Source organism: Amphiura filiformis, chromosome 8, assembly GCF_039555335.1.
Source record: "Amphiura filiformis chromosome 8, Afil_fr2py, whole genome shotgun sequence".
Taxonomy (NCBI): Eukaryota; Metazoa; Echinodermata; class Ophiuroidea; order Amphilepidida; family Amphiuridae; genus Amphiura; species Amphiura filiformis.
Window position 1 is genome coordinate 27,406,278 of NC_092635.1, and position 17,232 is coordinate 27,423,509.

General features: G+C 35.0%; 1 protein-coding gene across 2 annotated transcripts in view; it reads right to left on the reverse strand.

The window, feature by feature from the left end:
* LOC140158891 (BDNF/NT-3 growth factors receptor-like) overlaps positions 1-17,232 on the reverse strand; it is a 115,010-nt gene that overhangs the window by 29,774 nt on the left and 68,004 nt on the right. For both annotated transcript variants that reach the window (XM_072182158.1, XM_072182157.1), the window contains exon 2: positions 6,917-6,991. In XM_072182158.1, the coding sequence (XP_072038259.1) occupies positions 6,917-6,991 (75 nt within the window). The remainder of the gene's footprint in view (positions 1-6,916; positions 6,992-17,232) is intronic.

Consider the following 17,232-nt stretch of genomic DNA (forward strand, 5'->3'; position numbering starts at 1 on the left):
AATTATTCGACAACATTTTTTATTTGTTATCAATTAGGCGGGCAGGTTTGGTTTTCCCACAAGCTGTTATTGTTCTGTCTCTCGTTACATACTTAACAGCTCCAATGATAAAGGATGTTTAACATAGTCTTACCAAAAGATGTACATATATACTTCATTAAATGCACTCTGGTGACTTACATATGACGTGAAATCTTGATCATTTTTGATAATTTACATGATTTTAGGACTCATTATGTAATCCGCCCACGCCGAGAGAGGATTAATTTTACCAATATGAAATATGTCTATTTCAGTTAGACCGTAAATGGTTTTACAATAATCACTGCTTGTAAGTAATATAGAGTGGGAGATTTAAACAAATATTCGAAATTGTACGATAATAGAAGAAAAATACAATGTGTAATGATAGCAATCATCCTGATCACACGCTATGTAAACAACATGATAAAATGGACGCTTTTGAGTGAAGATTTAAACAAAAATTCGATTGAAATTGTACGATAAGAGAAGAAAAATACAATGTGTATAAATGATAGCAATCATCCTAATCATAAGCCATGTAACAACAAGATAAAACGGATGATTTTGAAACTCTCGTTAAAGGACATTGCGTGCAGGGTTGAATTATACACAGATCATGATAGCAATAAATAAACAACATTTTTTTTCGAAATTGATAGAATATCTATTTAAATATTATAACAATAAAAAAAATTAAGTATGTCAAATAAATAAAAGTGACTGTGCTTCAATACCTTGGTCAACATATTAGAACAGGGAATAGAGAACAACATTCAATGCGTTCTTATCCGTTCTTATCATGCTTATGAACGGTTATAGTTTCAATAAGACGACAGGTTGTTGAACTGTTATCCTACTCGGTCAAGTCTTAATATTAATCCCGAAGGCGGCTTTTCATTACTTGGAATGATGGCTATGGTAATAGCATCAATATCAATACTCAATGGTCAAAAATAAATACCAAGTCTAATTTTTTTACCAGTTCAAGTCAGAATACTGGGTGGGAAATTGTGGTTTGCTGTACGTGTTAAAAAGCGTAAAATCGGTGCGTCGTCAATTAGCTTCTTTTGATTTGAAACGTGTTCGTTTGATAATAATAATAAAAAAAAGTGTTTAGTACTGTTCATCTCCCATGTTCAGGTTCATTTCAGTCAGGCACATAATCGTTGCTATGGTTTATGAGAGATTAACTTGTCTTGTACACAAGAACTAGGGCAAACCTACTTGTTTTTGACGCATTATTTGTAACCTGCAGATATCTTGGAATACGTGAGCTTATACGTGCTTAATTCAACAATTTTGTTTGAACTTAGATGACCGATAAATCTTCGTACGAATTTCACTGCGAAAAAAAATACTTAAATGAGGAAAAACAAGACTAAAATCCGAACCCAGCTCAGATATGTGACCGTTTAATATTTTCGAGAGGGGGTGGGGGTTTTGACCAAAACAAATCGACACAATATTTCCCGTTCCCACCCCTCGAGTCCGCCCAACATATTCGAATTCCCTTGTGTTCTTCCCTTTTTCTCCATTGTCTCAGATTTAAAACTTAACAGTCACCCTCGTGGTTCAAGTATAAAAATCCGATTTCACCCCAAGACCCCTAAAAATCTGGATTCCCTCCTTAAAACTTTCACTCCCCCGGCGTAAATATTGAACAGACCCTAATATCACAATGTCAAATACCCGGGTAAAATTACGATGTGAACAAAATTGAGTGAACTCTTTTGAGGTGAAGATGAAACAATTGGTTTTCTTGGACCATATCAAATCTACACGATGACATTTAGGTATCTTGTTAATATTGAAAGTGCATTTTTGGTTTGTGGATTTGAAGACATTGATGTCACATTTGTCCCTGTCTATATTCCTGTGCTGTATTAACATGATCAGGGGGCACTATTTGAGCCCGTCATATTTGAAAGATATTAGTTTGCATCAAATCTTAGGTTAAACTATATAGATTATATTTAATTGAAATCAAATCAAACCGACCACTGGCGAAAATAAACATCTCAAAAAAAGTAACTAACCCCTTTAAAAATGGCCATTATTCAAAAAGAGACTATTGTATTACAAATCTGTAAAATGCGTTGGAAGCAGAATTTATTTCTGTGCATTTAGACACCTCATTTGATACGATAGCCCAGAAACCAATACAACACCGGTCAATTTAATGTAGTGAGGTCCAGATTTGAAAGTTGCACTTACATACAATACAAAAACACTCGGAATCATTACACAGATTTCCTTCCCTTATACTGAATACAAAATCAATACATGTACAATTTACTGCAACTTTCAAATCTTCGGTTACATTGATTTAAATGTACGCTGTGACGTCAATATTTAGTCGATTGCTACAAATGAGATGTCAAAATGTGCAGACATAAATTCTAATTCCAACGCATTTTACAGATTTGTAATACAATCGCCCGTTTTTGAATAATGGTCATTATTTAAGGGGGTGGTTACTTTTTTTTAAGATGTTTAACTATCGTAAAAGGATCAAGTACATGAAGTAGCGTTTCAGTGGGCGCAGTAAAAGCAATTATTATATCGTGTGATCCCACCTACATTTCACTTAACCTCGTATTAATAATGAAGAACTAGCATTCGTAATGAGTTTGTTTTTCGTTCTTCATAATATCACTGCATTTGTAGTTCAGATCAACTTCCGAAAGCCGGATATTGTCGTTAGGCACACCACGATGGCAGATTCTGTATAAAATTTAGATCTACTTAATAGTTGATTTCCATCAGCCTTGCAACAATCAATTTGTAATGAAATTCTTAGTAGTTTTCATACCATCATATTGGCTTAATTAAAACACCCAAACGCCTACATGGTTAGGTAAACGAGCTTCAGATTTAATGCATCATTGGTGTGTGTTATTTTGTAGATATACTTGAAAGCTATTATGTATACGGCTGTATTATTGTAATAGTGCATAGGAAATAAATGTGATTTATCGATGTTGTAAGGATCACAAATCTCTGTTTAGATTCAAATTGACGGGTCGTTTTATCCTCCCTCGCTCCTCCCGATCATCGAAATTTCCCTATTGATTTACGTCCTTCCATTTGGGCTATTCCAGAAAATAGATGCACATCCCCTAGGAGTTCGGATTTCCGGACTTTTTGTCCAATCGTGACTGTTGGAAATCTAGACTTTTAAAGCGTCCAAAAGCGAACAGATCCAACAGAAAATAGCTCAGAAATCCTCAATTTGAGACTTCATTCGGGACATTTCCGTGATTTTTCCTTCATTTAATTGGATTTCCAAGCTTTTTCAAATGACATTGGCAACTGGAATTCTTCTAGCCCGAACATATCAACCTCTCAAGTTTTTATTAAAAAAATCAGCATCTGCTATACTCTGACATGATGTAGTGAAGAGATGATGATCAAGGTATGCATGCTATCTTCAGTAGATAGCAACAAAAAAAACACCAAAAAACATAAACGTCAAAATTATACCTAAAGATTCTAAAGTAATTAATACGTAATAATTGCTTTTTCAAGTGACATTGGCAACTGGAATTCCAGTCGTTTTTAGAAAGCAGACTTGGAAATCCGGACATTTCTTTGATTGAAAATTTACTCCTATATAAGGGGTGTGCACTTATTTTCTGGAATAACCCATTCTTCCTCTTCCACCATCTCTTACCCACCACTTCTTCTCCCCCTTTTACTCGTTCACTATACCGTATACTACAAAATAGCATTATCAAAATTTGATTAATATCACCAATGTAACCAAAATATCAACTGTCTATAGAGAATTCCTCTTAATATGTAGTAAATAGACTTCATTCAATTACTCGTCAAAGATTTTAATTTTGTTGAAGAACTATTTTCAATAATTTAAACTAATAACAACTCCTGTGAAAACATCTCCCGACAAGATACGTACTTCAAAGAAGACAATTAGTAGCAATTAACAAACAGGTGTATCGTCTATCGTCGATCTTTGCTACAATAGCCGGAGATGGTATTGACAAGCGGATATCCTGTCTTTCAGTTTAATCAAATATCCATTTAAGATTCAAAGTTGCTTCTGACATACATTTCTAAAACACCACAGACCTGCAGCATCCCGAGCATATCAATATAAAGAGACATCATTCAAATGCTCTTTTTAACCAAATTTCCGGTATAGACATATGAACGAATTAAAAGTTTTGAACAAGAAAATCATACGATTCCATTCTCGATTTGCGCATTTAAGGGTATAAATGACAAAAAAAAGAGATAAAAATTTGAAGTAGTAGTAAGTAAGTCAGTCATAAAATATATTCCTGTTGAACAATTTGCACTTACAGACAATATGAAGACCTGAGCGCAAGAAGACCGTATAGTCCACTTGGCCCCTCAACATGTATACACTAAAGTTGCGTATAGTTTCGTATAGTTTGGTAATGTTTTATACATGTTCGGGGCCCAAAACAAATCTTTCACAACCTTTCATGATGTTTTCACCCTGGCACATGTATTAAACATTATAAAACCCTAAGAAACTATACGTAACTTTAGTGTATACATGTTGAGTGGCCAAGTGGACTTGCGGTCTTCTTGCGCTCATGTCTTCATATGTTTGTTGCGCTTGATCAACACAAGTATACCAAAGCTTACATCCGGTCCGTCCGGTATACGTGTTGAATTTAGGTAGTGCAAATGCAGGAAACCGTGTTTATAAATGATAATTATGCATGTAATACATCACCATCTTTTTTATTGTTCCCTCCCCTATCCACATAATTATACGGTTTCACGGGTGCTCTCCCCTTGCTATCTATCCCTTAATTCCCTCCAGTCTCTTTCCCTCCCCTTTCTCTCACTCTTTTTTCTCTCTCACTCCATTTCCATCTCTCTTATATTGAGAATTTCATCAGCATTTACTCGCTTATACGATTATCAAACTTAATGCTCTGCGTATCCATGCGCTTCAACGGAAAAAGTTGAAGTTTTGAAATATTTTCTCAAAATATCAAGAGCTATCTTAAGAACTACTGAACCAATACTAGGCTTGTTTGTACTGATTTTAATGCATTTTTCATGCTGATTCCAAATATGGTCATGAAAATTTACATATCTGAAATTTTTTTAATTTAAAAAAAAATTGAAACTTGTCGTCTGCAGTCGACACCCGCGTGAAGAGAGTTAACCTTGATATGTAATCACATATCAATTTGATTAGAAGATTCCTTATAATAAAGTGATATCTATCGAATTTTTCATCAATATTATTTTCTAATAATGTATTTGCTCATACATAAATTCATTGCCTTGTATGGCAATTTGACGTCATAATCCGTGGAAACATCTTGATCCTTAAATATGTACACATCGTTGATAATCGTCGACGCAAAAAATAATCCTCGGAATTAACAAATTTTAATCTTTCCCCAGAGAATTAAGTATAATAAATTTCATTCCTTGGACTTGTTAAAAATTGAATTTACAAATATATCGATGGGATTTGTTGTTGTAAAAATCGGTCCTTTTGATGATTACTAAAGTGAATTGGTAACTTGCCACATCGAGTAGTAAAATCCTCTCATTACAAAAGATGATAATTTGACTTTTAAATGACTGTTTTGTATATAAGTACTTTGTCTGTTTAGGATATGCATGGTTTGTAGTGTGTTTTTATTCTCATATAAAAGACGCCTTAAACCCATTTTAAAAACATTTATATATCCGACTTGCATTCAAATGTTATTGAAACCATTTGATGAAAAACAAAACACGTTAAGTGTATATTTTTATTTGTATGCCTATGTAATGGATACATGTTCGTATGTATTTTCTCTAATACCATGAATACAAACATGAAATAACAAAGTGAAGTAGTTATCTACTTTGTTAATTAAAGAGGGATACGACCTTTAATTTACCAATACACTGTAAAAAATATTTTACTCAACACTGAGTAAAAAGGCCACAGCTCAACAGTTGAGTAAAAAATTACTCAACATTGAGCTCATATAGGTCAGAACTCAACAAATGAGTTGAGTAATTTTTTACTCAACAATTGAGTTGTGACCTATTATGAGCTCAATGTTGAGTAATTTTTTACTCAACTGTTGAGGTGTGACCTTTTTACTTGGTGTTGAGTAAAATATTTTTTACCAGTACGGCCTTTACTTTACCAACAGACTGATTCAATTCGCCCTAGAAAAGATGATGAACAGGATTATATACCATAGCAATAGATGAATACAATTTTGAATATATCGCACTACACTACAAGCAGATTGCACACATCACCTGTGTATGTCTGCAATCATATATTAAATACAATACCGCTTTTTTCAAAGATACTACTAATCTTATAGGTGCAAGTGATCAGTATGATATACATTTTCTATAGAATTATGATGCAGGTCTTTATCCCCCTGTTCTTTGACACCTATGGTTCAATGCAGAGGTACCGCGTGAACGTACTCGTGCAGTGCGATATATTAAAATAATTGTTTTAACCTATATGGTAGTTAATCCTGTTACATCATCACTTCTAGCCCGAACATAACTACCTCTCAAGTTTTTTATTTAAAAATTCAGTATCTGCAATACTCTGATGTAGTGAAGGGATGATGATCAAGGTATGCATGCTATCTTCAGTAGATAGCAAAAAAAACATAAAGCGTCAAAAGTTTACCTAACGACTAAAGTAATTAGGCCTAATAGGCCTACGTAATAATTGGACACCAAAAAGCTAAATGTCAATTCTTCGGTGTAGACCTTACATGCTATCTTCAGTAGATAGCGTTTAGAACATGAGACATCAAAATGATACCAAAAGACTTTCCTAAAAAGCGTTCTTTACGCGTTCAGAAAAGTCATTAATGCTGCCCTGTATATAAAATGTAAATGATCTACTTACAGTCGAACAAGTCCTGTTAAGTATTGAAATGCTGAACTGTTGATATCTATTAGCCCTCGTTGTCCTGTTACGTTCCTGTAAAAGTATAAGAAAAGAAAATGTTTTAGTCAAGTAAATTTAGGTATCACAAAAAGGTAAGAATAAACATTCATATCTTTTATCAATTAAAGATAAATTCATTTCCTTTTTTCCGATGACGTCAGATGCAATATTATCTTTTGTATTGTGTCTCAGATTATGGCTTATTCATTGTAGGGGTTAAACTATATATGTAAGTAAATATTCTTAAGTAATTGGGATTTAAAGATTTCTTTAAGGGTATACGAGGTATTGTTTGTCGAAGTAGTAAAAAATCGATTTTCATTATCTGAATCAATATGTTATTGAAAAATAACACTTTGGTGTTTTGCAAAAGTTCATTCTACAAATCATATACTTTGAAAACTTGCTTAATTTATTGTTGTTAATGAGTTATGTACGTTTTACAAAAGTGTTGTTGTTTCAGCCCTCTTTGCAACATAACTCAAGAACCATAGGACCTACAAAAGTATATCTGTGATATTTGAATTCTTCTACACGCTCGCTATGAATTGAGCAATGCAAGTGTTGCTAAAGCTCACTACCATTTGCAAGATGCTGTGAACTACTTTTTTTTTTTGCTGCTTCGACCAACAATACATCGTATACCCTTAAGTCAGTGCTTTATTGACTGCTGTAAAATGTCTGGTGTGTGCATGCATCTGACGCTGTAAATAGTTATGTCCAATACTACATCGTCTCTATTTCAAATCGTAAGTATTGAGCACTCAAATAGTGTATAGCTTTAATAGGCAATAGGTTGATGTCCAGCGGAAAAAGGGGAAAAGTCTTCAAGGCATGGTGAATAGCGCTGAAGGATGCAAGTAGATCGTTAGCATAAAGCTTTCGTGTTCAGTGTTTGTCGTATTCATGATAGATTATTGAAGCTTTTAAATGCCTCTATCATGAAGCGTTATATTTTCGAGTGAGATGATGTTATGAATGCAATGAGATCTTTACCCATTTTTGAATATATTTAAAGTTTGCTATTATTCAGTGTCGCATCAGACATTTACCGACACTGTTACTATATAGGATTATTATTTCTCTATTAACATGATGAGGTACATACATCTCGTCTACAGGGTGTTGTAGGCAAGTCAGGCTCTTCATAAGGTTGACAATTTCTAAGATTATTAAGGGAGTATTATGTTATTAAAAGCCAATAATTATTGATATTGAGCCCATTGATAATTTATAGGGCACATTGAAGTTGGTGCAGATGATAGTTGGTGCATATGATATAGGCTATGTATCAAGATTTTGGAACTTAACACATTGGTTCAAGATTTTGACATTCTTCATCAATAACAGCAACACGTCCAAAAATGGATCAAGGTTATAGAATTAAGAAGAGACGCATGCGTTTGATTTTATGTGTGTTCAGATTATATATGCAATGAAGAGGTATATTTATCAATTTATATACAATCCAGGTGCTCTACTCATTATATATACTCAATTAACTCACTAAATCATAACTCTATTATTTACGCATCTCCAAGTCACCACCTGTTGCCGTTCATTCCAGACATTTTATCTTTGTCTGGTATATCTGTAGTCTCCTCCGCAGTCGATTGATTCCACTCACTCCACACAAAACCGTCTGCCAACGACAACATCACGAGCCATTTTTGATTGGCTGAATTCTGTCACATGACGCCATCCGGCGATCAAGCACAACTTGAAACAAGGCTCTCAATAAATTTAATCGGCATAACTCAAAGTTCCCGGATATAACTTATCGTGTCAATCAGAAATGGTGCTGTCCGTTAAAATTGGCAGACGGTTTGTACGGAGTAAGCGGAATCATATCGGCGGCGAAGAAGACTAGTATAGTATCTGTTACTGAAGTTTTTCGTTAATAATGATGACAATAGATGCTGATTCCTGAAGTGTCATCATTACAAAAACGATCAAAACTATATTTCTGAAAACTATACCAATATGAATATTGTAAACTTGGGAACATGAAAACGAAACTTTGATTAAACATACTACATAACTCTTATTCTTGTCTTATGCTCATGTGTTATCTTGTCTTGTCTTCTCTTATACTGACTCTTATAATTTGAGCTGTTATATAGGAACTTGAAACAAAGAGAACTTGGTGAAAATTTGGGGAAAAGAGTACAAGATTAGAGACAACAAAAACGTTGACATGTTTTCTTCAAATTACAATATCTATTTCATATTTTTATATCACTTAGACAAAATCGTTGCATTAATGAAACATTTGATAAGCCACTCTCCAAAGATCAATATAATGTTACAATGTTTACAAAAATGTAAGACTATCTACGTGATGGCAAATGAGGCCGCTGATTAGTATACTTTTGACAATGTGTAACCGAAGTAATTTTATTTATCTCATCCATCCCTTAAAGCGAAATTGTGTGTATACTTCTTCTCTAATGCTAACATTGTGTTTAAATAAGACGCCAGTGCCCACTTGAGGAATATCTATAATATATTGAATTTTTATATGACCATATCAAATACATTGTGCAAGTATAAGTTATTGCAATGACGGATCATAACTACCCTGAAGGACTATAGAAAATGTTATCCAAATAAATGAAACACACTTGCGTGCGACATTATACAAGGTAATATAAAATTACATTGTACCTCAGAGTCCGGGCTCGAAGTATGTGAGTTTGAAAACATTTCTATCATGGTATTGACTATATATGACCTATATCATGCAGGGATGTTTGCAGGGGTGTAGTGAGCCAGCTTTCTTAGTCGGGGGAGGGGGAGGGCTAAATAAACAACTTGGGGACAAATTGAGACTGTATATTTTAAGTCTTCATGGTCTTTGAGCTTAAAAAAAAAGAGACTTTATTGGGACAATGCAAAAATGTGGTATTTTACACTATTTTGGCCTCCTATAATCCCCTTTTTCCCGATTTTCTCTCTCATTTTGTTTTGTCTTGGAGGCACTTTTCTATTTCATTTTCTGTCAGGGGCACTCTTCCCCCTGCTCCCAGCGCCCTCCCCCCTTCGGTTGCTGGGCTACGCTACTGGATGGTTGTCATCTCATTGACATTGATTCTGTTGTCGTGGAAACTTTCTGATATCAGTATTTTTTTTATTTCACCTCGTCGACTCAGTGGTCAACAATCGGTCCAGAAAACTGACGTCGATGTCATATAATCGGTTACTTCAGTTCACATTTTGATGTAATGAATAGTGATGTGCGGTATTCCATTCAGTAATTAGCGGTCTAATAAATGTATAATCTTAAATATGGTTGATTGATTGACAAAAATAATCATGACATCAAACATGTCAAATATACAATAACTCATTGCCGATTGTTTTTAATTAGGAAGAAATTCGAATAAAGATAAGATTTAAGAACATTTTGATTTCCAAACCCTTAAGTTTTCCTTTTCCTTTTTCCTTTTCTTATGGATTCCAAACCCAGGCGGATCCAGAATTTTGAAGAGGGCCCCGTTCAAAAAATTCGGCTCGTTTAGCTTGCCAAAATTGCATGGTAGCCCTTTTTTTTAGTTGCGAAAAACTGAAGACCGTTTTTTTACGAAACGGACCGGCACGCACTTTTCATTTGTTTGTGGTGGGAGTAGGGCGTAGGAAGTCTCGCCCTTATATCATTTTCTGTCCAAATTTTAAGTGACAATAATAATACTCTATCATGATGGTATATAAAACAAATTCAAACCTTAGTATGATATAAATTACAGACTTGTGTATTTTGTTTTTTAACGGCCCACCACCTTGTTCATTAAATCATGAGTCACTAGATACACCAACGTGTGGCGAACTAATATTTTATTCATCGAGTTTATTCAACAATCCCATCAAATGAGCATAAAATTTCACGTAATGGAATTATACGACTCGCTGTCCCCAACTTCTTCCGTTGCCAAATTGCTTCGTTGACGGAAACCTCTCTCATATAAACTGATGAATGTATTAAACAATACTACGGAATAAAAACGAAAATCAACATGTGGATTTTTCATTAAAACTCCCAAAACATATATGAATTAAAAATGACAGGGATTTAATAGTAGTAAACTGTTTCGAAATCTGGATACGGATGAAGCACTTGCGGTAATCGTTGCTTGGAATTGCGTAAGATTAATATATAGCTGAAATGACGAGTCGGAAATGACCGTCAAAGGCGGATACGAGAAAATTCATTAGCGAAGTTCCGTAAGCTTATCAAATATGCAAATCTCATCCACCTATACCGGAAGGCGGGAAACTGTGTCACGTACGATGAAATCTAGCAGACGACCAAGTTAACTTTTTTGGCGGGAGAGAAGTTTTGTTTTTAATTATTTGCACGTGGCGATAATAAATAACAAATTAGTATCTATTTAATTAAGAACGGATAAAACAGATGAGTAGTTTGTATCTATTTCTAATGAATAATCCCAAAATGTTTGAAAGATGTGAAATTTGTCAATAACTCTGGACATAATAAAACTGACATTATTATATAGCACGTGTCGTCTGCAGCGTTGATATCCGCACGGATATGGTCTGGAAATGAGCACGCGTGCAAAATAAGAGAATGGGATGGGTTTGGACCACATCCGCGACGACCATATAGCCACACAAAAAATCAACCTTTTTTTTAGATGTGGACCTGTCGCCAACTTTAGACGCGACGACAGCGACGAAATGACTAAAATCCGCACACGTGCAGCCATCACCACAAAACGTCTGGTGGTATTACTGAACAAGCAATATCATAATCTAACAAAACATTGGACACAAATAATGTGCACGGTCCATAAAATATGAATGAGTGTTTCTTTTGTTTTATGTAATTATCTAGATCAAAATGTTGCTCCAGATTTATTTACATTTATAGTACAAAGAAACAATAGATAACAATGAAATTAATCACGCCGCAATTGATCAGTGACAAACTACATGTACTATGTGGGGTTGATTGAAACAGTATCAGGAAAGAGTATTGGTAATTAATGTAAGTATATATCCTTACATGCAGAACGCATTCAGGGGTGCAATGCTTAACCCCATGAGAACTATTCCTGCCGATTGGCCAAAATGAATATTTTGTCCGATTTTCATCCAATCAAGGAAGGTATTAATAAGATCATCTGCAAATGCAAATTTGACCATAAATAGTTTAAAACCTAGTCATAATTGGCAATTGAAATGAGCATTTCAAGTTATCAACCAATCAGAAATGCTGTTAGATGACCAGTATAGTGTCCAGGGAGGTTATTCATCTTAAAACAATAAGTTAGTTGAAATAGCATATTCAAGATGCCCAGATTTCAATTAGAAACACAATAAGCATGATAAGAGTAGGTCTATATTGTACATATTTCAAGTATATTCACAAGACATCATTAAAGTGTGTTTGAAATGGGTGAAAAAAAACCTAGCTTATTAGTAATTTATCTGTCTGTCATATCTATTGCACGCAATTTTCATTGTATGGAAGATGTCAAGTTTAATACATTATGTTGCTGCCAATCGACACTTGCACAGCTGCTGACACTGCGAGATACTACATCAACTTATGTGGATCTTCACAGTATATCTCTACCAAGCAATTTTTATAGTACACTTAAGTGCTAATGGATGGTGTTGAAACTTACTAATATTACAACCCGGAAACCATATTTAATGTAATTTCACTGCGGGGTAGTTATGTTTTAGATTTGACAAGAACGGATGATTAGGTATATTTGACATATTTGTCAAAAGCAATCATCTGTGATTTTTTTCATGAGAACTACCTGCCGATTGGTCAGAATGGATGTTGTTTCATTTATTGAGTGATCTTATAAGAATAATGCCATCATTTAAAATGAATGGGATGAAATATTTTCTAAATTGTATTCTTATTGGCTATTCAAATTAATATCTCTTGTTGTCAGCCAATCAAAGTTGTTGTTAGAAAGGCAGTCGTGCTCAGGGGGTTAAATAACGCCAGCCAAGAGTAGCTATCTTAAGTAGATATGGACATGGTAGATCACATGCACCACGCATTTAATGCAAGTGCGTTATTATCCAATCTATCGAGCAACTAGGGATCTGCAGTTTTTAAGCTTTTACACGACAGAGAATTTATGCAATTTCGACTATTTTTATAAAAACAAAATACTAAAATGTCGAAATATTAGACCAATATCAATGCACCCACCTTCAAGAAAAATGAATCAATCATGTAAGATGCGAATGCACAGTGTGTAGTACGCGATTTCCGCGCGCGAGTGTGATTATACAATATTTACGTACTTCGTGTATAACGGGTTTTCTGATTGGCTATGTGGTTGTATGAATTGTCATTAACAGATCAATTCTGATATTGACATGATTAATATCTGAACCGAGACAAAGAAACATTACATAGGTTATTTTCAGTGGTTGAAGGCTGGCATGTTTAATGATTAAGACGACTTTCCATGTTGTAAATGATATGCAAAAATTAACCTTTTCTATACAAGCGGTTCTACCGTACATGGTTGGTCGGATGATAAGCTAAGTTACTATATAACATGATGGCTTCATTTACTATGATCCGGTTGTCGTATGCTCCACCATGCTGTTGCAAGACAAATTAATCACGGCCATAATGAATTAACATGGCGAAACAAGTGAAACACTGACACTTGAATTATTTGTTTCACCAAAAGTCAATAAACTATCGATGCTATGCGACAACGCGTGCGTGCGTGGCAACCGTCGAGTTCTTCAAAGTTGAACCACTAAAGAGTTGACATTTTGTGCAGGCCCATTTTCAGTGAACGTTCCGCATTTTTTGAAAAGTAAGATGCTATGTTTAACTCAAGTGATGGGTCATCTTTGAAAGCTACACGCTAAATGCGTTCTTGAAGACAATCACCTTTTATACGTATCATTGCATAAACAATTCAAACAGAATTTGAGTAGAACACAGAAACGCTATCTGTTGGTAACAGGTAACAGAATGTAAAGCTGTACGATGGAGTCGTATGTGCAGTTAATGTTATACTTAACTATCTAGACAAAATGAGACACAATAGATGTGATATGTTGAAAATTTGCATCGAAATGTTGATAAAATCGGTTGCAAGGAAATTCTAATGGTGTTCGTAAGAATGGCTGATTGAAAGCATAGATTGAAATAGTGCCTCTCCAAAATGTCATAGCATCGATAGACTGAATCATTTCAACTATGATGTATGCACAACCTGTTGTTGATGAGCGTTAATGATCAAGAAATGAAAGGGTTAACCTGGGCTGCTGCTAGTTTTAACTCTCTCCACGCTGATGTGGACTGCAGACGACAAAAAAAAAATCAAAAATTCAAAAATTTCAGAATTGTTAATTTTCATAACCATATTTGGAATCAGCATGAAAAATGTATTAAAATGAGTACAAACAAGCCTAGTATTGGTTCAGGGGTTCTTAAGATAGCTCTTGATATTTCGACAAAATATCTCAAAACTTGGACTTTTTATGTTGAAGCTTATGGCTAGCGCGCATGCAGAGCATTATTAAGAATGAGGTCTATTGATTGTGAACATTGGAATCCTGTGATTGATTTGTTACAGAATATTGCTTCTGAAGATTACCAAAGCAACCGAGCTGTTAAGTAATGTACTAACATCTGGTCAATGTCCTCTGGTGCAGAAAATGACATGCAGCAACCCGAACCATTTTCATCATTCACAAATTTATTTCCTGCTGCTGCAACCCCCGCCAATGTTTAAAAAAAGACTATATTAAGAAAATAATATATATCAAAATAGGTATAACATACTCAATTTAGCTCAGAAATACTTAAAATGGATATTTTTACTTTGAATTAAGATATGAAATCGGTGACCTTTGGAATGCTAAGGCGCAAATCGTTGGAATCCTCTCCAAACTGACGGGCTGTCAATTATGAACTGAAACCACCTCAAATTGAATGAGGAGGTACATTAAAAAGGTTTCGGTAAATACGTAATAGCTTATACGTGACGATATATTGATGTGAACGTATTTTACAATCACGTTCAATCTACTGTTTGGCAAACAATTGCTAATGGTCTTTAATGTGTTGTTACTATAGTATATAGATTGCGCACAAAACATTGTAAACACATTTCGCTCATATAAGATACATTTTTACGCTGAAGTAGTTCGATTTGGCATATCTGTGACCCAAATCTAACGTGAATTCGGAAAGGCAGAAGCAATTTATTGATGTAAGCTTAAAAAGTATGGGGGAAATAATTATTACGATAATTCACCTGCTTACAAATAGCATCATAAAGCTATTCGGTATTAAAGCAACATGTTATTTGTTGCATATTGCAGGGCACTGCACTAGGTTTATTATTGCAATTTACTAGATCAATATATATCTATTGTAGCGACAAACCTATTTCATAAGCTACACAATGCGATAGAATCTATTTCGACGTAGCGTCGGGTTTTCCTACACCATGTCTGGTGTTAATGTTAAAAATTCCCAGGTCCGTTTTAACTCCTACCCTACTGCACCATGACATGTATGAGGTGGTCAAAGGTCACCACAAGAACCACATTACCAGATGAGGGTACATTAATGCTATAAGGCTATGAACTGTGTAATCTGAGTTGCGACTAATTACTTGAGGCATGAGTATGTTTCATGTGGTCTTTATTTGGAGCACGTTTATATATCGGTTATGCTATCTACAGTAGATAGCAGATATCGGCGCGTGTCTCCCCACCCTAATATACCATGCATTACCTTCGGAACTGCCACAGGCCAAACAAAATAAAAGCCTATCCTTCAGCCTTATTGATTTGCTTCATCTAGCCCCTTGAGATCCATGTCAGTGTGGTTAAAAGAAAACTCCTCCCTCACGAGAAATCTGATTGGAGCGGCGGCATTTTGGAGTAAATTTACCAGGAAAAGTCCCTGGTGTGGTTAAAAAGCTCATAGCAGGAGAATAAAATAGGTTTTGTTTACGATGAAATTAGTTGGACATGCATACGTACGTGAGGAGAAAAAGATGATCGTTCACGACTCGTAGATATAGTGCTATATAAACACACGGCTAGATATCTGTTCAAATCGGGGTTCTTACATATGAGCACAAACTGGTAACATATATGAAACATGCAATGGGATCTTTTAAAGCAAGTTCTGGTTGGTTGTTACGACTCGGGGACAGAACTTCGCAAGTAAATTGCAAATTATATAACCCGTTAAAAACAGGATGTAAGTTTGCAATCTGTTGGTCAGTCAGTCAACAGACGTGTTATTTGTGTTTGATTTTTCTCAGATCTCTAATGAGCAACAAGAAAGCGGAACAAACTAGGTCACGACTCACGGAAATCAAAGTTGACTTTTCAATGTGTTTTCTTGTGTTTAAAGCAGTGATTACTACCCGGGATTACTAGTACTTAAAACTGGCGACTTTGTTCGATCACCCACGCTTTTTTCTTTGAACTTTTCATCACAAATTTCTGCTATAGATGTACCTCACATTACCTCATTGCTAATACTACTAAGTGTATGTCATAGATCTTTGGATCTGATTAATTGTGTAAAAGAACATAGTATAATGACTTACACTTACATTGTAAGCATCACAGATAAACTGTTGTTTACAACACTTGTAAAACACGTGGGCAACGGCAATATTAGCATATTCTAGGTTTGTTCTTGCTATTCGCCTCAGATATGTATTGTTTACTATTGCATTGTTTACATTCTGGTTGGAATACGCTGTACTTATTTACTAATTCGGTACCCTCAAACATGTCAAACGTAAATAAAATATTTTCTAGACCGCCCTCCCCCGTATTTGCCCCGCCCCTTTTAACTAAAAGGAACATAAACAACAATAAGACTATATATGGACAATGGACATCTCCATGTTCCCTAATCTCAATAACTGGCCAATGCCCTTATGCCATGTTGGGGTGAGTTCGTTTAACCCGCCATACACTTACATAACAATTACCTATGTTAGGCTCATAACAGAAAATTCATCTCTTTCGTTGTTGTGATGCTTTAAAGAGTCCAATTGGCTTCGTACAAGAAAATTATGAAATTGACTTTATGAAAATTGTATTGGTTTAAGTTTGATATTTGATTATTCGTCACCAGAGAGATTCATAAGAAGGACAGACTAAACAATAACCACTATTTCACGACGTCTGTCTTGAGTCCATAGGGGTTTAACCAACTATCTAAGTGCGCTGCCAAAAGTGTGCTTGAAGCTTACAAACCGTAGAAGCACACGCAAAAACATGAG